Raw genomic sequence first — 25081 nt, 5'->3', positions numbered from 1 at the left:
ATGATCTAGGTTTTCTAGTCGTTATCTAATGTACATTCCTCTGTGCAAGCAAGTGAAAAAATAATATAAAATTTAAAAGCTGATTCCAGATTAGTCTATATATTCAGTTCACATCACCTAAAACAACCCGTCTGTCTACACATGAGTCCATAGCTGACAAGCCTTGTTACCTTCACAGTTGTCTCCATGCGACAAATTAAATTGTTAACTACTAAGATTTTTAAAAATAAACCTCAAACCAGTAAGAGTTCTACTGAATATTTTTCCTAAGTGTTTTCAGGAGTAGCTAAAAAACTACAGTCTCTTTTTCTAGTGTTAGGAAAGCTCTCCTATTATACCTTGCATTCTTCTATTTTGTGTGTGTGGGGGGGTGGTGTGTGTGTGGGGGGGTGGTGTTTCCATATAGGATTTTCTCTTGATCAATTTTCCCACTTTTCTTGTTCATGCCTTCAAGTTTCCAGCTCTCCTTTTTTTTCTTTTAAGCTTTATGTTGTTTTCTTGTTTATTTTTCTGCCAATAACTAGGTGTATATATATTTGAGACTTTAGTTACTTTTGTCTTTTCACCACCTTGATTCTTGCATATCTGAAATGCCTCCAATATCCTTACTGTATCGAGAGACCCACAAGCACCAGTTTTCCCAATAAAGCTGCACCGAAAATATCTACTGGGGGGGCATCCTTTATTCTGCATTCATGGGTGTTGGAGTCTCTGTGTTGTCTTTATCCATTGTACCTAAATTTTTGGTTATGCAAAGCACTAAGATCTTTTAAATTTATTTATTTCTAGTGCTTGAAACTAGATTTTGTAAGTGATACATTAAAAAGAACTATTTATAAGTTCTAGTCTCTGTTCACATCAGTCTTTCTAGAGACCAGTAGCATTTATCTATAGCCAATTTATTTTAACCACCAATTCTAATCTAGTGGCATCAGTCAACTTAATTAGCACATTCTCTACTTTGTCTTCCAGATTTTTTATAAAGATATTAAACAAAATGGGACCCAATATCGATCCTTGTGGGACCCAACTGGAAACCTCTCCCCAACTAGACGGACTACCAATTACGATTTCTCTCTGTATACGGTTAGATAGCCAGTTTTTAATCCATTTATTTGTATTTCTGTTGGAGCCAATTTGTTTAGCTGTTCCCTTTAAATTAATGTATGGCGTTTTTGCAGATAACCTATAGACTTGTATCCTGAGACGTGGGGATACGTTAAATGTTTTCATGAGACCCTAATGGGGTTTTCCTGGGTTTGTTTTTTTTAAATGTAGTTGTGATGAACCTAAGCTTCAGTGTTCCACTCATACATTATTGTTGTGCTAAAGAAAGAAACCAAGTGGGTCGTATTTTGAGACTTCTTTTCATTTGTATTGAGAGTATAGAGTGTCATTATATACTCTGGCATTTCTTAGTTTTCTTGTTGTGTTTCTTTTGGTTGGTGGAATAGGTGGAGAATTATACAGTCCTTCCATAGGTTGGCTCAGAATTCAGGAACCTATATTTTCTGCCCTAGATTGTTCATTTGTGTCTGAGAATGTTATGTTTGCATCAAGTCCTTGTTCCTTTATTGTTATTTATATTTTAGAAATAAGTATTGTCTCAGCAGGCCCAGTGTTGTTATAATGATAGATAAGAGGCAATAATTGAGATTGTTTCTTGACAATGCTCTTGACTTAAATGAACTCCAAAGAAAGCCCACTGGGGGCTAAAACTTAGAGTTTACTTTCTGAATCCTCATGTGTTTACATTTCTTAATTGGCAAATTGTCATTCACATTGCCCGCCAAACTGGAGGAGGAGGAAGAGGAGGATGGTGATCGTCACCATTCCACATTGTCATCTACTACCTACCTCTCATTTGTTTTCGTTCTATTTCGTGGTGAGGCAGTGAATGATACTGAATGCTGTGAATCTTTCCTATGAGGACTTGATGCCAGAGAAGCTGTCATTATTATATCTTGAAGTGTCATGTTCTTCCTTAGTTTTGTGGCTCTGACCCCAAATTCCTTGATTCCTCATTGTTATTGCCTTTGGGGTGGGAAACAGTTACGGTTAACCTCTTAAACTGCTAGTTTGTTTTACTATTTTAAGTTGTTCTTTTAACTCCATTACTTGTTGTGTTATACATAGCGTGAGTCTGATAAATGGTATTAGGTAGATTCCAGGAGAAGAGATGTTTGAAATTTTGTTACTCACTATTTTAGTCCCAATCCCCTACTATGTCTGTCCTCTCAGGCTATCTCATTTGTGATGTTGCTGCTGTTCTTGTTTTTAACAGAAGCCACTGTTGTTGAAATGGAAGTAGACTGATTTGATTGGGCAGTATTCTGGGTAGAATGCTAATCATTTAGAAGAAAACATGTCTGACAGTTGGAGTTTGGGTTTATGATGAAAATGGTTGAAAAATAATGTATTTTCCAAAATCAAAATCAGAGTATACTGCATGATTGGTCTATGACTGAGTAAAAGTTACATGAAAATTCAGGAAAATCCTCAGATTATGAGAATATTTGAAAGAAAATTTGCCTCTGTTGTTCTTGTCAGCTGATGGATTGACAGAGTTAATGATACTCTCCGATGCCATGATTTGGACCCTCATTTGTCAAGAACTCTTTCTCTCTATTTCATAAAACATTATGTTAAAGAGAATGATTTACATTGAAATATGAACCTTAATGTCATCTGCATTTATACTTTTCTTTGTTGGGTGTGTCTTTACTCTGTCTTTTTAATTCTCTTTTAAGTTTGTATTTAGAGTATGAAATAAGGGCCAATATTCAGAAGTTTGAATGATGAGCTATTAAACGTGTAACCTGCAAAAGCATTGAAATGTATTTGACAGTCCTCGGAGGCAATAGAATGCACTGGGAGGGTGGTAGCTGTTAGAATCAGACTGAACTGGGTTCACCTTCAGGCATGGTCTTTTATGAGCTGTGTAACACTACACGTTTAACTTTTCCATCCTTCAAGTTCCTCAGCTGAAAACTGAAACACTAAAATTTTGCTTCATGGAGCTACTGAGAGGATTAAATGAGATAATTTGTTAAGGACCTTATACAGTACCAGACATAGAGCACTCCATAAATTGTTGCTATTATTCTGGAGATGGTAGCAGTGTGTACCTTTCTCAATTTTTCTTTTTTTATCTCTATTACTGTTTTATGATTATAACTAATTCATGGTCAGTCTTTAAAAAAAAAAATGTGCAAAGGCAATGAAAACCACCTGTACTCCACACCCAGACATAATCATTGTTAGCATTGTCCTTTTTTCACACTTAATGACATACTTTTATACAAATAATTATGCTCTACTATTGTGTGTATGCTATTTTCTACTTACCTTTTTTGTGTCTTTAAGCATCAGTATAAGTATACATCATTTCTAATAACTACAAAATATTTTATTGAATGTATGTACCATAATCTATATAACAAGCACCTATTGTTAGACATTTGCATTGTTTCTAAGTGGTTTTTTATTATAAACAACTAAAATAAGTATCCCATTGCTAACCTGTTTACACACCATTGATTCCTAATATATTTCTTAAAGTGAAATTTCTGAGTCAAAAAGTATATGCTTTAAAATGGTGATACATATTGCCAAATTGTTCCCTAGAAAAGTTCTACTAGAGTTTACATACCTATTATGAGAGTGTGGCAGTACACACACACACATGCACACACACACACATATCACCCAGCCCTTAAAATGATGAAGAAACAGAAAACTGATGTCTAACTGCTTTCTGTTGTGAAAAGGGTTAGAGAAATGGAGATATAAGAATCCAGAAACCCAGGTGCAGTTTTTCTCTTCTCTGCCCCAAAACCGTAAAGGATAAAATGGCAATGGAAAAGCAAAACAAAAACAACACCCAACTAAAACTGTAGCTCTGCAGAGAGACAGAAATGCATAAGGAGGGCCAATGTTAGTGTAAGCAAAATCCAGAAGAATCTACCCAAGCTATATTTGAGCAAATAGGAAAACCCTATAGAAAGGTCTACCTATAAATGAAGCATCTAAACAAAGAATCAGCATGGCAACTGTGCAGGAAAACTACCAAATGACATTCTGTCTCTCCCTCGCTCTCCTTCTCTTTCTCTCTCTCTCTCTCTCACTTGTTGGTAAGGAGAGAGAGAGGAACTCAGCACGCAAAAGACAGATAATGACCCTTTTATGGAAAAAATATTTCAGGATATATTAAAAACTTTAGTTAAAAAAGTGTTTTTCTTGCAAATATTGAAAGAGAATATGAAACAAAAGATCAAGGATGAACAATTTTCATAGACACTAATAACTGAATCTAAAGTAGTAAGAGAGAAAATCAATATGGCAAAAAATCAAGGTAGTAACACAAAGTTCAGGCTGTAGAAAATCATGCCAAATACAGAAAAAAAGAGATGTACAGTTAAAAACCACTTAGAGAAAACACAATATACAGGATAGGTACAGCAGAGCAAACATTGCAGAGCCATGATGTTCATGAAGTATAGGATGGAACAAAAAGCAAATAGAAAAAAATATTTAAATATGACATCAATAACTAATTATAATAATGATAATAATAAATACTTGAATGCCATGTATATGCTTAAACACTCTACATATATTATGTCATGACATTAGTCATTATTACCCTGTGTTGTAGTAGTTATAATTTTATAAATGATGAACAGAGACCCAGAATGTGTAATTAATTTTCTTAAGGTTGAACAGCTAAAAAAATGGTTGAACAGAAAATATGACTAGAGGATACACTCTAACTACTATGCTGTACATTGTGTGTTTATACATACCTGTAATGAAATTAATCAGTAGGCCAAAAGGATATACTGGGTTCCAAGATAAAAATTATATAATACCATTTCCACCTTATTATATTCTTCTAAAATTATTAAACTTCCAGTCAGAAAAAGTGACCAACAGGGAAGGAAAAAAAAATCTCAAACTACTCCACAGAAATATTAAATTTTATAAGACAGTGGAAAAATATTACAGGGTTCTGAGGGGGGAAAAATATAAGCTAAGAATATTATTGATATTATTTTAAGGCAAAAGAAAGACAATCTATCCTCAATATGCAAAATCTAAGGGAACATAGCATCCATACGTCCTTATTCAAAGAAAAATATTATAGCTTAGTAAAAAGAAAAATCTAGCCCCCAACAAAAGATAGTCAAAGTAAGGAACTTTAGAACAGAAAAAGTCAGTATATGCTAGCATGTAGAACTAAAGATAACATGTAGAACTAAAACTATACAACTCCAGAAATTAAAGTTGTAGAATAAAAGATAATTGAAATATTTTAAAATATTAGATACTGAAGATATATAAAAATAAATCAGGATGGTATTGTTGATGACGGAGAAGTATTTGTTTTCAAATTCACAGCAAGGACTCAATATTTACCTTTTATTCTTGAGTTTATGAATCAAGAATTTGAAGATTAAGGATATGTTTAAAATTAACATAGATAACGTCTATACAACAGTGTTTCTACTATAGACTTCCTTAAGGTCATTTGGGATGCTTGCTTAAAAAGTAGATTCCACCTGAGACATAAATCAAAATCTTTAGTGGGAAAGATCAGCTTTCTCAGATCTTTATGGTATTACACTAAAGCATGAAAATCTGAGTCATTATGGTAGAAGAAGAATCAAGAACTGACAATTCATCTTATAAAAACCTCAGAGAATAAGGTAGAAATAAACTAAAGAGAGATGCAGAGCAGCATTATTTACAATAGCCAAGATATGAAATCAACCTAAATGCTCATCAATAGGCAAATAGATAAAAAGATGTGGTGTATATATACAGTGGAATGTTACTCCTCCATAAAAAATGAAATATTGCCATTTGTGACAATACAGATGGACCTAGAATGCATTATGCTAAGTAAAATAAGTCAGAGAAAGACAAATACTGTATGATCTCGCTTGTGGAATCCACAAAACTAAACAAAACAATACGAAAACAGACCCACAGATACAGAGAATAAACAGCTGTTTGTCAGAGGGAGAGGGGTGCCCATACCCCATGGGCAGTACAGATGAACAGTATTAAGAGGTGCAAACTTTCAGTTATATAATAAATAGTTATGGGGGTATAGACAGCATAAGGGATATGGTCAATGATATTGTAATAACCTTGTAGGAGGACAGATGGTTACTTGACTTACTGTGGTGATTATTTCATAATGCATACAAATGTCAAATCATTATGTAGTGCACCTGAAGCTAACAAAATATTGTATGTCAACTATATTTCAGTAAAAAAAAAGATGCAGATAATGTAGGTAAAGTTAGACATCAGAATAAGGATAAGGACAACTTAAAAGCAAATTTAGAGCAGGAATTAAGATAATAGACTTAAGACCAAGGTTGTCTTAACTATTATAACTAGAACATATTCCAACTCACATATCAAAAGAATAAGATTCTCAAATTAAATCAAGAACTAAACCCAGTAAAATGCTATTTATTAGAAATGCTTCTAAAGTAAAAGTATGGGAAAAATATTCTAAGTAAAGTCACAGACAAAAACAAATGAGGTAAATACAAATCCAAAGAAAATAGAAGATTGAATATTATTACTCTATAAGGATGAACTGAAGTTAAAAAATATTAAGACTGAGAAATATAATAATTACAATGTAAAACAAAGATATAATAATTGGTTAATAATTCATACATAATTTATAAAACTAAAATTGAAATAGCATCTAAATGAATTTAAATGATTGGAAATAAAGAGAGAAAATGAAAGAAACATTACCTAAGCAGTATATTTAATAGTTTATTAGTTGTATAAACTCATTTTTATACAACCATGTATCAAAGGTACAATAAAAATTAATTTGAAGAACATTTAGAAAATAATGGCAGCTTAAAATACTACATAATTAATCCTAAGGGATGTGGTTAAAATAGTTAACAGAAAGTTGTAGTTTCAAATACATCTCTAGCAAGTAATATTAAAAGGTGAATATAATATTCAATTCAAGAAGTTAAAAAAAAGAGCAAACCAAACACCTAAAAGTAGAAGGAAGTAATTAAGACAAATTGTAAATTAACAAATTAGAAAATTAAAACAAAATAATTTACAAGTAAGTCAGTTATTTTTTTAAAAAGTTAAGTACAATAGGCAAATAATTGACCAAGGAAAAGCTTATTAAAGAAGCAAAGAGGGAGCCAATGTGGTAAACCACAATAGAAAATTTTAAAACATGACAATTAATAGAAACGTGCAAATAAAAGAAAATTATGCAAATATGTTAGAAAATGTGGTAAAATACATGACATCCTTAGAAACTCTAAATTAGCAAAACTGACCCTGGGAGAAAGAGAAAACAAAAACAGATTAATTACCAAAGATAAAACTAAGATAACTGACAGAAAAATTTAACTCCCACTGCAAAGGGTCAGCTGGCCTAGAAAGTTTCAGCAATAAGTCCTGTCAAATTTTCAAAAGCAAATACTGGGACTTCCCTGGTGGCTCAGTGTTTAAGAATCCACCTGCCAATGCAGGGGACACAGGTTCGATCCCTGGTCTGGGAAGATCCCACATGCTGTGGAGCGATTAAGCCTGTGTGCCACAGCTACTGAGCCTGTGCTCTAGAGCCCACGAGCCACAACTACTGAGCTCTTGTGCCACAACTACTGAAGCTTGCACACCTAGAGCCTGTGCTCCGCAACAAGAGAAGCCACTACAATGAGAAGCACGCACACTGCAACGAAGCGTAGCCCCTACTCGCTGCAACTAGAGAAAGCCTGTGCACAGCAATGAAGACCCAACGCAGCCAAAAAAATAAATAAATAAAATGAATAAATTTATTTTTTAAAAAAAGCAAATACCTCCATTGGTATTTAAACTCTAGCAGATCCTAGCAGAAAGAAAGAGGAACTTCCAAATGATTTAGAAAGTAGTATAACATAAATAAGGTGCCAAAACCATATCTAAAAAAAACACAAAGGTATGTAAAGGACACTATGGATCCACTTCACTAATGAATATCAGTGGGGGAAAAAATAATCCTTAAATTAACTTATCACTTTGAATCCACAGAATACTCAAAGCAAACTACAACATAACCACATAGTATCATTTCAAAATAAAAATATAGTATTATTTACCATATTAATAAGTTGAAAAGGTGAAAAGTTTTTCATCCTTTTAATAGATACCAAAAGGTTTTCAAAGGTATCTATTGAATTCAGTATTCATTTTTACTTATAAATTTAAAATCCCTTAGGAAGTTGGGAAGCAATGGCTATTTCCCTGCTGTGGTTTCTCTATTTATCTATGTAACCAGAGGCTTTATCTCTTACCTTTTGTCTAAAGGTGGGACAGTAAAGACAGGAACAAGAAATGGATGCTCACCATCACCACTATTATTTAACTTTTTCAAAATTGTTAGCCAGTGAAATTATATGAGAGAAAAAAAGAAATGTTAGAAAAGGAGGAAATAATAATTGCACCCTTAGCAAAAAAAATTACTTTATTCAAGCAAAATCCAAGAGAATTAACTGGGAGGAAACAAGCTTTAGAAATCATATCAGAAGTATGGGAAGTTTTCGTAGCTTTTCTATGTAAAGAGTATATAAACAATGATGAAAAATATAATAGAAAGGAGGAATAGAGCCCTTTTACCGATAATGTTTTTAATGAAAGCAATCTTTGTTTTAAAAAAAACCTTATTTTAAAAAAAAGGTAACATTTTAAAGGAATTGGTTATTTCTAAACTATTCTATGAGCTTAGTGTAATCTCAATGGGCCTCATTTTGGAGTTTCTTTTTTTAGTGGTTTGTTTTAGAAATTTGAAACAGTAATTCTAAAGTTTCTTTGAAAGGAAAAAATTATAGGAAAAATCAGGAAAATGAAAAATAGAAAGAAATGAATAGCTCTACAAGAAGTTTAAATAAATTATAAAACCACAGTGATTAATATAGTATAGAACTACATCAGCACTCTCTAAATAAAGCGAGTAGAAGCTGACTTAGAAATATAATAAAATTAAGTTCTTAATAAAAGTATCATTTCATATCTTGGGAACATGTGAATTATCTCATAAATAGCAATGACAACTGGATGACCATTTGGGTATATTTAAATATAGTACCATATAACTAACACACCCCTTCCTCCGGATTAAATTCTGTATACATCAAAGATCTCATTTTCTTTTTAAAGAGGAAAAGGCAGAAAATCACACATAAAATTTTAATAAACATATATAAGGTAAAGCAAGGCAGAAAATCCAGACTCCGGAGAAGAATTAATATTTGACCTTGTAAAAATGTTTAATGTTTATACTTTCCTTTCTCTCTTACCATCCGTATCAGGTAAACCTTCTCTTTCCACAATGAAAAAATTTTTAATCTTCTATCTGATTACATTTTTAAAGCACATGATTATTTTCATTTACATAATACATAAGAACAGAAAGTAAAAACCCATATGTATCTCACTTTGTTCCCTGGGGGAACAAAACAACAATATTTTGTAATAATTTTTATAAATCTGTTATGTCTCTTTGTGCTTCTATATGAACATATCCTCTTTCTCACTTTCCCTTCAGCAATATTGATTATTGATTGCTCTTTACAATTTACTATGGGTCTATCTTATTTTAACTTGTATTTCTCACATTTGTTAAACAACTGAGTAACTTTTCATATGTTTATGTGCTGTTTGAATTGGTTTCCCTATGAATTGCCTGTGATTATTCTTATCCATTTTCTTTGTTTTCAGTTTCTAGAGTTCTAAGCATAATAAATAATTAACCATTTATTAGTATGTTACATTGCAGATATTTTTCCCCAGCTCTCATTCATGCCATACCATTTTAAATTTTTGTATTGTCTAATTATTTGTACTTTTATAATTTCTGGGTTTTCTGGAATAGATAAAAATTCCTATTGAAACTCTAGGTTAGACATGTGGTCTTCTAAATTTTTCTGAAATTTTTTCTTTTTATACTTAATTCATTGTTTCATGTTTTACATTTGATCCATGCTGAGTACTATGTTATTAGTAGTACAAGATAATGGTCAACTTTATATTTTTCCAGTCACAAAACCAATAACAAGATTATTGCATTATTTTGTTTTTTACATTTGTTTCCCTAGTGGCTACATTTGGAGGATGGGATAGTAGGAATACTTCTGTTTTTCACTTTATATATTTCTGTAGGGTTTAAACTGTTACAATGAGTATATATTACTTTTAAATTTTAAGAAAGTGTATCTGTGTGTATGTATATTCCCATCTGATTTGCGAGTATGATCCTATGATCCTTTATTACATTCTCTCTCTCTCACACACACACATACTCTTACCATACCTTCCACACCCATACACATACACACCACACACAATCCCTACTTTTCCCAATGCTTCATGTATTTCTTAATCAGAATAACCCAAGGTAATTACATATAAATTGCACATGCTCATTTCTAATTACTATTGCTTATATTATAGTCTAATAATAATTGCTGGCAAAAAGGAAAAGATGGGGAAAAAAAAGAAAGAAAGGGAGAGAATGGTCTGGACTACACAGTAACTGCTCTGATCTGGGACCAGCCAAGCCCATGCTGTCCAGCTTTCTTCTCGATGTCGTCACCAGAGATTCAAGACTCCATTGACTCAGTTAGACAAAGAGACCTCGAATATTTTTTCCAAGCTTGCATGTACCTGTAGCAACAGTACTCACAGCTTCCTGCAGATACAGCTCCCCATCAAAAACCATTAATTTTCTAATAGTGTAGTATACTGAACCTCAGGAGACTCAGGATTCAAGTTTCAACTCTGACACTGAAGCCATATTTGTAATATCAGAGATGTCAAGCTGTCTTATAAAACAAGGATGTGATCTCTAAGATCTTAACAACCTTAAAATAATATAGTTCTAGAATGTTTACCAAATATTCTGGCCTAAAATTCATTAGTCCCATAGCCTACCTTCAACTAAACCTACTATCATTTATTTCCGTTACAAGCAATTGCTTGCTAATTTAAAATTTACACACACTTACAATACATATCATACCTTGTGGTTAAAAACCATTTTCTTTAACAAGTTTCCCTTTGAAAAACAATGAAAAATATTGATAAAGACAAATATGATAAAACAATTTCCTGGATTAGGAAAAACTAAAAGTACTTTAGATCCAACTACTATCCTACAAATAACTCATCTAAAAAGACATACTTCTTTTATTGAATAAATTGGGATCTAAATTAAATAGTTAGTAAGATCTAAAGTAAGTAGTGCATAACCAACCAGGCAGGTCCATTAGATGATAATAATATTGTGCCTCAGTGTAGTATTTGTACTTTTTCAATGTGCTTCCTGTGATACCTTATTTAATTATCTCAAAAATCACCAGAAATATAGAGGATAGATTTAATCCCCATTTTATAGACGAGAAAATGTAACAGACACCTGGTGAGTCATCATCAGTGAAAAAATTCCCAGGATCAAAGCCCCTTAAGTGTTCCTGCCACATTCTTTGCTACTGCATGATGAGTTTCTCTGTGAGTTCCTTCTCATTCAGTGAACATGGTCATCTCCTGTCCTGCAAGGAGGCAAAAACTTACTATGACTCATTTCCCTTCAATTAGGCATTTTCCTAGGGTGGGAATGACACCCAAAAAAATAAATTTTGGAAATACAACTTATTCTCTCAGCATACCCAAGTCACCACTAAACAAAACTAATAAACAGCATAAAAAGTTTATTATTCACAGAAAGATAGATAAGATGAAAAGGCAGAGGGCTATGTACCAGATGAAGGAACAAGATAAAGCCCCAGGAAAACAACTAAATGAAGTGGAGATACGCAACTGTCCAGAAAAAGAATTCAGAATAATGGTAGTGAAGATGATCCAGGACCTCGGAAAAAGAATGGAGGCAAAGATCGAGAGGATGCAAGAAATGTTTAACAAAGGTCTAGAAGAATTAAAGAACAAACAAACCGAGATGAACAATACAATAACTGAAATAAAAAATACACTAGAAGGAATCAATAGCAGAATAACTGAGGCAAAAGAACGGATAAGTGACCTGGAAGACAGAATGGTGGAATTCATTGCCATGGAACAGAATAAAGAAAAAAGAATGAAAAGAAATGAAGACAGCCTAAGAGACCTCTGGGACAACATTAAACCTAACAACATTCGCATTATAGGGGTCCCAGAAGGAGAAGAGAGAGAAAGGACCTGAGAAAATATTTGAAGAGATTATAGTCGACAACTTCCCTAACATGGGAAAGGAAATAGCCACCCAAGTCCAGGAAGCGCAGAGAGTCCCATACAGTAAAAAGCCAAAGAGAAACACGCCGAGACACATAGTAATCAAATTGGCAGAAATTAAAGACAAAGAGAAATTATTGAAAGCAGCAAGGGAAAAATGACAACATACAAGGGAACTCCCATAAGGTTAACAACTGATTTCTCAGCAGAAACTCTACAAGCCAGAAGGGAGTGGCAGGACATATTTAAAGTGATGGAAGGGAAGAACCTACAACCAAGATTACTCTACCTGGCAAGGATCTCATTCCGATTCAATGGAGAAATGAAAAGCTTAACAGACAAGCAAAAGCTAAGAGAATTCAGCACCAACAAACCAGCTCTACAACAAATGCTAAAGGAACTTCTCTAAGTGGGAAACACAAGAGAAGAAAAGGACCTACAAAACCAAACCATAAACAATTAAGAAAATGGTAATAGGGACATACATATCAATAATTACCTTAAACGTGAGTGGATTAAATGCTCCAACCAAAAGACACAGGCTCACTGAATGGATACAAAAACAAGACCCATATATATGCTGTCTTGTACAAGAGACCCACTTCAGACCTAGGGACACATACAGACTGAAAGTAAGGGGATGGAGAATGATATTCCATGCAAATGGAAATCAAAAGAAAGCTAGAGTAGCAATACTCATATCAGACAAAATACACTTTAAAATAAAGAATGTTACAAAAGACAAGGAAGGACACTACATGATGATCAAGGAATCAACCCTAGAAGATATAACAATTATAAGCATATATGCACCCAACATAGGAGCACCTCAATACATAAGGCAACTGCTAACAGCTATAAAAGAGGAAATCGACAGTAACACAATAATAGTGGGGGACGTAAACCCCTCACTTACACCAATGGAAGATCATGAAAACAGAAAATTAATAACGACACACAAGCTTTAAATGACACAATAGACTAGATAGATTTAATTGATATTTATAGGACATTCCATCCAAAAACAGCAGATTACACTTTCTTCTCAAGTGTGCACAGAACATTCTCCAGGATTGAGCACATCTTGGCTCACAAATTAAGCCTCAGCAAATTTAAGAAAATTTAAATCATATCAAGCATCTTTTCTGACCACAATGCTATGAGATTAGAAATCAATTACAGGAGAAAAAATGTTAAAAACACAAACACATGGAAGCTAAACAATATGTTACTGAATAACCAAGATATAACTGAAGAAATCAAAGAGGAAATCAAAAAACACCTAGAGACAAATGACAATGAAAACATGATGATCCAAAACCTATGGGATGCAGCAAAAGCAGTTCTAAGAGGGAAGTTTATAGCAATACAAGCCTACCTCAAGAAACAGGAAAAATCTCCAATAAACAATCTAACCTTACACCTAAAGGAACTAGAGAAAGAAGAACAAACAAAAGCCAAAGTTAGCAGAAGAAAAGATATCATAAAGATCAGAGCAGAAATAAATGAAATAGAAACAAAGAAAACAATAGCAAAGATCAATAAAACTAAAAGCTGGTTCTTTGAGAAGATAAACAAAATTGATAAACCATTAGCCAAACTCATCAAGAAAAGGAGAGAGAGGACTCAAATCAACAAAAGCAGAAACGAAAAAGGAGAAGTTACAACAGACACCACAAAAATATAAAGCATCCTAAAAGACTACTACAAGCAACTCTATGCCAATAAAATGGACAGCCTGGAAGAAATGGACAAATTCTTAGAAAGGTATAACCTTCCAAGACTGAACCAGGAAGAAATAGAAATATGAACAGACCAATCACAAGTAATGAAATTGAAACTGTGATTAAAAATCTTCCAACAAACAAAAGTCCAGGACCAGATGGCTTCACAGGTGAATTCTATCAAACATTTAGTGAAGAGCTAACACCTATCCTTCTCGAACTCTTCCAAAAAATTGCAGAGGAAGGAACACTCCCAAACTCATTCTATGAGGCCACTATCACCCTGATACCAAAACCAGACAAAGATACTACAAAAAAAGAAAATTACAGACCAATATCACTGATGAATATAGATGCAAAAATCCTCAACGAAATACTAGCAAACAGAATCCAACAGCATATTAAAAGGATTCTACACCATGATCAAGTGGGATTTATCCCAGAGATGCAAGGATTCTTCAATATACGCAAATCAATGTGATACACCATATTGACGAATTGAAGAATAAAAACCATATGATCATCTCAATAGATGCAGAAAAAGCTTTTGACAAAATTCAACACTCATTTATGATAAAAACTCTCCAGAAAGTGGGCATAGAGGGAACCTACTTCAACATAATAAAGGCCATATATGAAAAACCCACAGCAAACATCATTCTCAATGGTGAAAAACTGAAAGCATTTCCTCTAAGATCAGGAACAAGACAAGGATGTCCACTCTCACCACTATTATTCAACACAGTTTTGGAAGTCCTAGCCTTGGCAATCAGAGAAGAAAAAGAAATAAAAGGAATACAAATTGGAAAAGAAGAAGTAAAGCTGTCACTGTTTGCAGATGACATGATACTATACAGAGAATCCTAAAGATGCCACCAGAAAACTACTAGAGCTAATCAATGAATTTGGTAAAGTTGCAGGATACAAAATTAATGCACACAATCTCTTGCATTCCTAAACAGTAATGTTGAAAAATGTGAAAGAGAAATTAAGGAAACACTCCCATTTACCATTGCAACAAAAAGAATAAAATACCCAGGAATAAACCTACCTAGGGAGACAAAAGACCTGTATGCAGAATAGTATAAGACACTGATGAAAAAACTTAAAGGTGATACCATCAGATGGCAAGATATACCATGTTCTTGGATTTGAAGAATGAATATTGTGAAAAGGACTATACTAAAGAAAGCAATCTATGGATTCAATGCAATCCCTATCAGACTACCACTGGCATTTTTCACAGAACTAGAAAAAAAATCTTAAAATTTGTATGGAAATACATAAGACCCCAAATAGCCAAAGCAGTCTTGAGGGAAGAAAATGGAGCTGGAGTAATCGGACTCCCTGACTTCAGACTATACTACAAAGGTACAGTAATTAAGACAATATGGTACTGGCACAAAAACAGAAATATAGATCAATGGAACAGGATAGAAAGCCCAGAGGTAAACCCACGCACCTATGGTCAACTAAACTATGACAAAGAGGGCAAGGGTATACAATGGAGAAAGGACAGGCTCTTCATTAAGTGGTGCTGGGAAATTGGACAGCTATATGTAAAACAATGAAATTAGAACACTCCCTAACACCATACATAAAAATAAACTCAAAATGGATTAGAAACCTAGATGTACGACCAGGCACTATAAAACTCTTAGAGGAAAACATAGGAAAAACACTCTTTCACACAAATCACAGCAAGATCTGTTTTGATCCACCTCCTAGAGTAATGGAAGTAAAAACAAAAATAAACAAATGGAACCTAATGGAACTTAAAAGCTTTTGCACAGCAAAGGAAAACATAAGATGAAAAGAAAACCCTCAGAATGGGAAAAAATATTTGCAAATGAAGCAACTGACAATGGATTAATCTCCAAAATATACAAGCAGCTCATGCAGCTCAATATTAAAAAAACAAACAGCCCAATCCAAAAATGGGCAGAAGACCTAAATACACATTGCTCCAAAGAAGACATACAGATGGCCAAGACGCACATGAAAAGCTGCTCAACATCACTAATTATTGGAGAAATGCAAATCAAAACTACAATGAGGTATCACCTCACACCAGTTAGAATGGGCATCATCAGAAAATCTACAAACAGCAAATGCTGGAGAGGGTGTGGAGAAAAGGGAACCCTCTTGCACTGTTGGTGTGAATGGGAATTGATACAGCCACTATGGAGAACAGTATGGAGGTTCCTTACGAAACTAAAAATAGAATTACCATATGACCCAGCAATCCCACTACTGTGCCTATACCCAGTGAAAACCATAATTCAAAAAGACACATGCACCCCAGTGTGCATTGAAGCACTATTTACAATAGCCAGGTCATGGAAGCAACCTAAATGCCCATTGACAGATGAAAGGATCAAGAAGATGTGGTACATATATGCAATGGAATATTACTCAGCCATAAAAAGGAATGAAATTGGGTCATTTGTAGAGAAGTGGATGAATCTAGAGACTGTCATATAGAGTGAAGTAACTCAGAAAGAGAAAAACAAATATCATGTATTAATGCATATATTTGGAAACCTAGAAAAATGGTATGGATGAAGCAGTTTGCAGGGCAGAAATTGAGACACAGATGTAAAGAACAAACTTATGGACACCAAGCAGGGAGAGCGGCGCAGGGGTGGTGGTGGTGGTGGTAGGATGAATTGGGAGATTGGGATTGACATATGTACACTAATATGTATAAAATGGGTATCTACCAAGAACCTGTGTATAAAAAAAATAAACAAAATAACATTCAAAAATTCAAACAAAAAAAAAGTTCATATGTAATACTTTAGTTTTTCAGAACACAGGGCAATACTTTCTCTCTTTGGGTGCTCAGTCTCATTCTAGAATTTGAAATAGGGCACCCCTAACATATGTTACCATGTTGTTATATCAGGACTGGAAATCAAATCCACTTTGCAGTGAATTATTAATAGCCTTTCAGGAGCAACATGCACTAGTTTTCAGTTTTTTTATTAACATCTTTATTGGAGTATAATTGCTTTACAATGGTGTGTTACTTTCTGCTGTATCACAAAGGGAATCAGCTATACATTTAAATATATCCCCATATCCCCTCCTTCTTGCATCTCCCTCCCACCCTCCCTATCCCACCCCTCTAATTGGTCACAAAGCACTGAGCTGATCTCCCTGTGCTATGCAGCTGCTTCCCACTAGCAATCTATTTTACATTTGGTAGTGTATATATGTCCATGCCCCTCTCTCACTTCGTCCCAGCTTACCCTTCCCCCTCCTTGTGTCTTCAAGTCTGTTCTCTACGTCTGCATCTTTATTCCTGTCCTGCCTCTAAGTTCTTCAGACCTTTTTTTTTTTTTTAGATTCCATATATATGTGTTAGCATACAGTATTTGTTTTTCTCTTTCTGACTTACTTAACTCTGTATGACAGACTCTAGGTCCATCCACCTCACTACAAATAACTCAGTTTCATTTCTCTTTATGGCTGAGTAATATTCCATTGTATATATGTGCCACATCTTCTTTATCCATTCATCTGTCGATGGACACTTAGGTTGCTTCCATGTCCTGGCTATTGTAAATAGAGCTGCAATGAACACTGTGGTACATGACTCTTTTTGAATTATGGTTTTCTCAGGGTATATGGCCAGTAGTGGGATTGCTGGGTCATATGGTAGTTCTATTTTTAGTTTTTTAAGGAACCTCCATACTGTTCTCCATAGTGGCTGTATCAATCTACATTCCCAGCAACAGTGCAAGAGGGTTCCCTTTTCTCCACACCCTCTCTAGCATTTATTGTTTGTAGACTTTTTGATAATAGCCATTCTGACCAGTGTGAGGTGATACCTCATTGTAGTTTTGATTTGCATTTCTCTAATGATTAGTGATGTTGAGCAGCTTTTCATCTGTTTGTTGGCAATCTGTATATCTTCTTTGGAGAAAGGTCTATTTAGGTCTTCTCCCCATTTTTGGATTGGGTTGTCTCTTATTTTTGGTATTGAGCTGCATGAGCTGCTTGTATATTTTGGAGATTAATCCGTTGTCAGTTGCTTCATTTGCAAATATTTTTTCCCATTCTGAGAGTTGTCCTTTCATCTTGTTTATGGTTTCCTTTGCTGTGCAAAAGCTTTTAAGTTTCATTAGGTCCCATTTGTTTATTTTTGTTTTTATTTCCATTTCTCTAGGACGTGGGTGAAAAAGGATCTTGGTGTGATGTATGTCATAGAGTGTTCTGCCTATGTTTTCCTCTAAGAGTTTGATAGTGTCTACCCTTATATTTAGGTCTTTAATCCATTTTGAGTTTATTTTTGTGTATGGTGTTAAAGAATGTTCTAAATTTCATTCTTTTACATGTAGCTGTCCAGTTTTCCCAGCACCACTTATTGAAGAGGCTTTCTTTTCTCCATTGCATATTCTTGCCTCCTTTATCAAAGATAAGGCGACCATACGTGCATGGGTTTGTCTCTGGGCTTTCGATCCTGTTCCATTGATGTATATTTCTGTTTTTTGTGGTATTACCATACTCTCTTGATTACTGTAGCTTTGTAGTATAGTCTGAAGTCAGGGAGCCTGATTCTTCCAGCTCGGTTTTTCTTTCTCAAGATTGCTTTGGCTCTTCAGTGCCTTCTGTGTTTCCATACAAATTGTGAAATTTTTTGTTCTAGTTCTGTGAAAAATGCCATTGGTAGTTTCATCGGGATTGCTTTAAATCTGTAGTTTGCTTTGGGTATTATAGTCATTTTCATAGTGTTGATTCTTCCAATCCAAGAACATGGTATATCTCTCCATCTGTTGGTATCATCCTTCATTTCTTTCATCAGTGTCTTATAGTTTTCTGCATACAGGTCTTTTGTCTCCTTATATAGGTTTATTCCTAGGTATTATATTCTTATTGTTGCAATGGTAAATGGCAGTGTTTCCTTAATTTATCTTTCAGATTTTTCATCGTTAGTGTATAGGAATGCAAGAGATTTCTGTGCATTAATTTTGTATACTGCTACTTTATGAAATTCATTGATTAGCTCTAGTAGTTTTCTGGTAGCATATTTAGGATTCTCTATGTATATTGTCCTGTCGTATGCACACAGTGACAGTTTTACTTCTTCTTTTCCAATTTGTATTCCTTTTATTTCTTTTTCTTCTCTGATTGCCATGGCTAAAACTTCCAAAACTATGTTGAATAATAGTGGTGAGAGTGGGCAACCTTGTCTTACTCCTGATCGTAGTGGAAATGGTTTCAGTTTTTCACCTTTGAGAATGATGTTGGCTGTGGGTTTGTCATATATGGCCTGTATTATGTTGATGTAAGTTCCCTCTATGCCTACTTTCTGGAGGGTTTTTATCATAAATGGGTGTTGAATTTTGTCGAAGCTTTTTCTGCATCTACTGAGATTATCATATAGTTTTTATTCTTCAATTTGTTAATATGGTTTATTTCATTGATTGATTTGCGTATATTGAAGAATCCTTGCATTCCTGGGATAACCCCCACATGATCATGATGTATGATCCTTTTAATGTGCTGTTGGATTCTGTTTGCTTGTATTTTTTTGAAGATTTTTGCATCTGTGTTCATCCGTGAAATTTGCCTGTAGTTTTCTTTTTTGTGTCATCTTTGTCTAGTTTCGGTATCAGGGTGATGGTGGCCTCGTAGAATGAGTTTGCTAGTGTTCCTCTCTCTGCAATATTTTGGAAGATTTTGAGAACGACGGGTGTTAGCTCTTCTCTAAATGTTTGATAGAATTCTCCTGTGAAGGCTTCTAGTCCTGGGCTTTTGTTTGTTGGAAGATTTTTCATCTCAGTTTCAATTTCAATGCTTCTGATTGGTTTTTTTATATTTTCTATTTTTTCCTGATTCAGTCTCAGAAGTTTGTGCTTTTCTAAGAATTTGTCCATTTCTTCCAGGTTGTCCATTTTATTGGAATATAGTTGCTTGTAGTAATCTCTCATGATCCTTTGTAATTCTGCAGTGTCAGTTGTTACTTCTCCTTTTTCATTTCTTACTCTATTGATTTAAGTCTTTTCCCTTTTTTTCTTGATGAGTCTGGCTAATGGTTTATCAATTTTGTTTATTTTCTCAAAGAAACAGCTTTTAGTTTTATTGATCTTTGCTATCATTTCCTACATTCGTTTTCATTTATTTTTGATCCGATCTTTATGATTTCTTTCCTTCTGCTGACTTTGGGGTTTTTTTGTTCTTCTTTCTCTAATTGCTTTAAGTGTGAGGTTAGGTTGTGTTTTTGAGATGTTTCTTGTTTCTTAAGGTAGGATTGTATTGCTATAAACTTCCCTCTTAGAACTGCTTTTGCTGCTTCCCATAGGTTTTGGGTCATCGTGTTTTCATTGTCATTTGTTTCTAGGTATTTTTTGATTTCCTCTTTTATTTCTTAAGTGATCTCTTGGTTATTTAGTAGTGTATTGTTTAACCTCCATGTGTTTGTATTTTTTACAGTTTTTTTCCTGTAATTGATATCTAGTCTAATAGCGCTGTGGTCGGAAAAGATACTTGATATAATTTCAATTTTCTTAAATTTACCAAGGCTTGATTTGTGACCCATGGTATGATCTATCCTGGAGAATGTTCCATGAGCACTTGAGAAGAAAGTGTATTCTGTTGTTTTTGGATGGAATGTCCTATAAATATCAATTAAGTCCATCTTGTTTAAAGTGTCATTTAAAGCTTGTGTTTCCCTATTTATTTTCATTTTGGATTATCTGTCCATTGATGAAAGTTGGGTGTTAAAGTCCCCTACTATGATTGTGTTGCTGTCGATTTCCCCTTTTATGGCTGTTAGCATTTGCCTTATGTATTGAGGTGCTCCTATGTTGGGTGCATAAATCCAAATGTTATATCCTCTTCTTGGTTTGATCCCTTGATCATTATGTAGTGTACTTCTTTGTCTTTTGTAATAGTCTTTATTTTGAAGTCTTTTTTGTCTGATATGAGAATTGCTACTCCAGCTTTCTTTTGATTTCCATTTACATGGAATATCTTTCTCCAGCCCCTCACTTTCAGTCTGTACATGTCCCTAGGTCTGAAGTGGGTCTTTTGTAGGCAGCATATATACAGGTCTTGTTTTTGTATCAGTTCAGCCAGTCTATGTCTTTTGGTTGGAGCATTTATTCCATTTACATTTAAGGTATTTATTGATATGTATGTTCCTATTACCATTTTCTTAATTGTTTTTGGTTTGTTATTGTAGGCCTTTTCCTTCTCCTGTGTTTCCTGCCTAGAGAAGTTCCTTTAGCATTTGTTGTAGAGCTGGTTTGTTGGTGCTGAATTCTCTTAGCTGTTGCTTGTCTGTAAAGGTTTTAATTTCTCTGTCAAATCTGAATGAGATTCTTGCCAGGTAGAGTAATCTTGGTTGTAGGTTTTTCCCTTTCATCACTTTAAATATGTCTTGCCAGTCCCTTCTGGCTTGCAGAGTTTCTGCTGAAAGATCAGCTGTTAACCTTATGGGGATTCCCTTGTATGTTATTTGTTGCTTTTCCTTTGCTGCTTTTGATATTTTTTCCTTGTATTTAATTTTTGATTGTTTGATAACATGTGTCTTGGCATGTTTCTCCTTGGATTTATCCTCTGTGGTACTCTCTGTGCTTCCTGGACTCTATTGACTGTTTCCTTTCCCATATTAGGGAGGTTTTCAACTATAATCTCTTCAAATATTTTCTCATCCCTTTCTTTTTCTCTTCTTTTTCTGGGACCCCTATAATTCAAATGTTGGTGTGTTTAATGTTGTCCCAGAAGTCTCTGAGACTGTCCTCAATTCTTTTCATTCTTTTTTCTGTATTCTCGTCTGGCATAGTTATTTCCACTATTTTATCTTCCAGGTCACTTATCCAGTCTTCTGCCTCAGTTATTCTGCTATTGATTCCTTCTAGAGAATTTTTAATTTCATGTATTGTGTTTTTCATCATTGTTTGTTTGCTCTGTAGTTCTTCTAGGTCCTTGTTAAAAGTTTCTTGTATTTTTTCCATTCTATTTCCAAGATTTTGGATCATCTTTACTATCATTACTCTGAATTCTTTTTCAGGTAGGCTACCTATTTCCTCTTCATTTGTTTGGTCTGGTGGGCTTTTACCTTGCTCCTTCATCTGCTGTGTATTTCTCTGTTTTCTCATTTTGCTTAACTTACTGCATTTGGGGTCTCCTTTTCTCAGGCTGACGGTTGTTACTTCCCGTTGCTTTTGGTGTCTGCCCCCAGTAGGTAAGGTTGGTTCAGTGGGTTGTGTAGGCTTCCTCATGTAGGGGACTGTTGCCTGTGTTCTGATGGATGAGGCTGGATCCTGTCTTTCTGGTGAGCAGGACTGCCTCCAGTGGTGTGTTTTGGGGTGTCTGTGACCTTATTATGATTTTAGGCAGCCTCTCTGCTAATGGGTGCGGTTGTGTTCTTGTCTTGCTAGTTGTTTGTTTGGCATGGGTTGTCCAACACTGGAGCTTGCTGGTTGTTGAGTAGAGCTGTGTCTTAGCGTTGAGATGGAGATCTCTGGGAGAGCTCTCACTGATTGATACTATGAGGGGCCGGGAGGTCTCTGGTGGACCAATGTCCTGAACCTGGCTCTCTCACCTCAGAGGCTCAGGCCTGACACCTGGCCGGAGCGCCAAGACCCTGAGGCATCCTGGAGAAGAGGGCCTGAAACCAGGAGAAAGCTAGAGGATGGGAGACCTGTCAGAAGCCTTGTTTGATGAAATCAGGCAAAGGTTGGTGACATTCTGTACCCATTTTCTACTCGCAAAGGGGAAAGGGGTGCCTCGGGAAGCTGAGCCTGCACTTCCACCTAGTTTTCAATTTTTAAAGCAAATATTCACTTATTAAAGTACATGAAGTTAGTATGATATTTAAATATACTATAAGCACTTAATTTATTTTCTCCTTAATATATACCTGTCAATAAACAGTGGTGTATTTTGTAGTTGATAAAAATCTCAGATTCTAGGAAATAAAGTGACAATCCTAGTATCATGAACACAATTATTACTGAAAAAACTTTGGAAAGATTATGAACTGTTGAGAAATGTAAAGAAAGAAAAACAACCAAATGTTCCATGGGCAGCTTGGGGAATCAAGGACTGGCATTAAATTTTTAATAACCATCTCTCTATTAATATTAAATTATTTTGTTAAAAAAACCAAGTACAGTACCTCCAGCAACCCTCTGTTCCTAAAGAAATTAGGAATTTTTTATGGCCTCTGCTGAAAAGAGGTTTGCAGGATTGCTTGATGCCTGTTTAATTTTGGCAAAGGGCACCTAGCAAACATAACCAAAATGGACGCTGACATAATTTTGAAAACTCCCCCAGCAATAAACCAGCTGTCTCTTTGCCTCTCAACACTTCTGCTAGCTTCTGCTGTAGAAAGTCTCTGGAAGCTGCACTGGCTTCAAGGGCACCATAGCTGGCTTTCTCCACTGAGTCACAGGATATTTGCAGTGACTGCTTACAGGGAGGGAAGCACCTCTGAGTTGTGCAGGGCAAGCCTGCTAACCCATGAGAATGCACTGCAGCAACAAGTCCTCAACAGTGAATACTGCTTTAGAGCATTGCAAATTTCCTCGGCCCAGGACCAGGGGATTTTTTTTAGTTCAGCGATTTCAGATGTTGGCCCCCTGGAAGTCAAAGCCATGGCTTTCAGCTACACTTTGCTCCCCTCATTGTAGGCAGCTTTAAGATAACATTCAGTTTCTCACAAGGAACACACATTTGGAAGGATCATCACAAATGTGCTGATCATTCAGCAAGTACTTAAGCAAAGTATTGCTCCTGGAGAGTAGCCTAATGGTTAAGAGCACAGGCACACCTAGCTTAATCACTTATGTTTGACTTTGGATTTGAGACAGTTCTGAGTTCAAGCCCCAGGACTGTCACTTATTAGCTATGTGAACATGGGAAAGCTCTCTGAGCCTCAGTTTCCTCATCTGTAAAATGGGGCTTGCAGTTCTACCCTCAAAAGATGGTTTTAAGGATTGCAGGAGGAAGTATGTGTAAAGTACTTGGCCGGTAGTAAGCGTTAGATGAGCGGTAACTCTGATGTTGATGTCGACCATGAAAGGGATCACAAGCACATAACTCTGACATTTCCAGGTTCTTAAGATTGTATCTAAATTCAGAAGCCCTGTTCTCTGTTAGTCTGCTGGAAGAGTCCACTGCCCCTGTAATATTCTTCAGAATGAATAGAATATGGCACAGATGATACATGCTACTAAGTTTCAGAGGAAGGAGATGTCACCTTCAGATGCACATTCAGGAAAAGCTTCACAGAGTGAAAGGTGTGTTCTGTCTCAAAAAAGGGAGCAAGGAGTTGTTTCTCCCAGACAGGTTGTACACAGCTATGGTAGAACAAGAATAATTGAACCCTTGAAAGAATATTAAAGGATTCTCTCATTTTATGAATGATGAAACTGATACCCAGAGAGGGGGAGTGACTAATCCACGGGCACACAACAATTTAATAACAAAGACCCCAGTTCTTGAGCATAACCTGCCCATTGTGCAGCAGTGCCTTTCATTCCTTGATTTGACAATGCATGATAGTTTGACCAGCACCCTTCTTCAGTCTCACTAATTGTTCCAACAAAGCATTCTGAGAAATCTTAGTAAACAGGAAACCATTCTGGTCCATTGGAAAAAGTTTTTTTCCTGCTCCTACCCACTGTGTAACATGCAGAAAGGCACTCCTAAATCTGAACTACTAATAATGTCTTTTCAAAGCTGACATTTATCAAGAGCTTACAAGTGCTCTACTTGAATTATCCCTTACCATCCACTGTCCCATAGCAGCATTTCATAGGGGGTCATCCACAGACCACAACATTGGAATCACTAATACAGATCCCCATCCCTAGATTGACTAAATCAGAAATTCTGGTGGCCTAAGAATTTAAGTTGTAGCCAGCTCCCCAGATGATTCTGATGCTCATGAAAGTTTGAAGCTTGCTACATACTAGGTACTCTTATAATCCTCTAAAATTCTACTGAAGACGAAAACTGAGGCCCAGAGAGAAGTAACATATTCAGCCACACGGCTCATAAGTAGCAAATCTGGGATTTGAACCCACGTCTCTCTTTTTTTTTTTTTTTTTTTTTGAGAGTTTTCAATATTTGAC

At 35.2% G+C, this 25081-nt stretch overlaps 1 protein-coding gene across 8 annotated transcripts in view; it reads left to right on the top strand.

The window, feature by feature from the left end:
- Window positions 1-25081, top strand: part of GABRB2 (gamma-aminobutyric acid type A receptor subunit beta2) — a 326677-nt gene that overhangs the window by 247361 nt on the left and 54235 nt on the right. For 4 of the 8 annotated variants that reach the window (XM_007171423.3, XM_057541419.1, XM_057541421.1 and 1 more), the window contains exon 10: window positions 973-1086. The exons of 2 other annotated variants lie outside the window; for them this stretch is intronic. In XM_007171423.3, coding sequence (XP_007171485.1) covers window positions 973-1086 — 114 coding nt within the window. Of the gene's footprint in view, window positions 1-972; window positions 1087-22550; window positions 22680-25081 lie in introns of all 8 variants that reach the window. 2 more of the 8 variants (XM_057541424.1, XM_057541425.1) reach the window with 2 other exon arrangements.

This window comes from Balaenoptera acutorostrata, chromosome 2, assembly GCF_949987535.1.
Source record: "Balaenoptera acutorostrata chromosome 2, mBalAcu1.1, whole genome shotgun sequence".
NCBI classification, from domain to species: domain Eukaryota; kingdom Metazoa; phylum Chordata; class Mammalia; order Artiodactyla; family Balaenopteridae; genus Balaenoptera; species Balaenoptera acutorostrata.
This window is presented reverse-complemented; position numbering and strand designations above follow the sequence as displayed.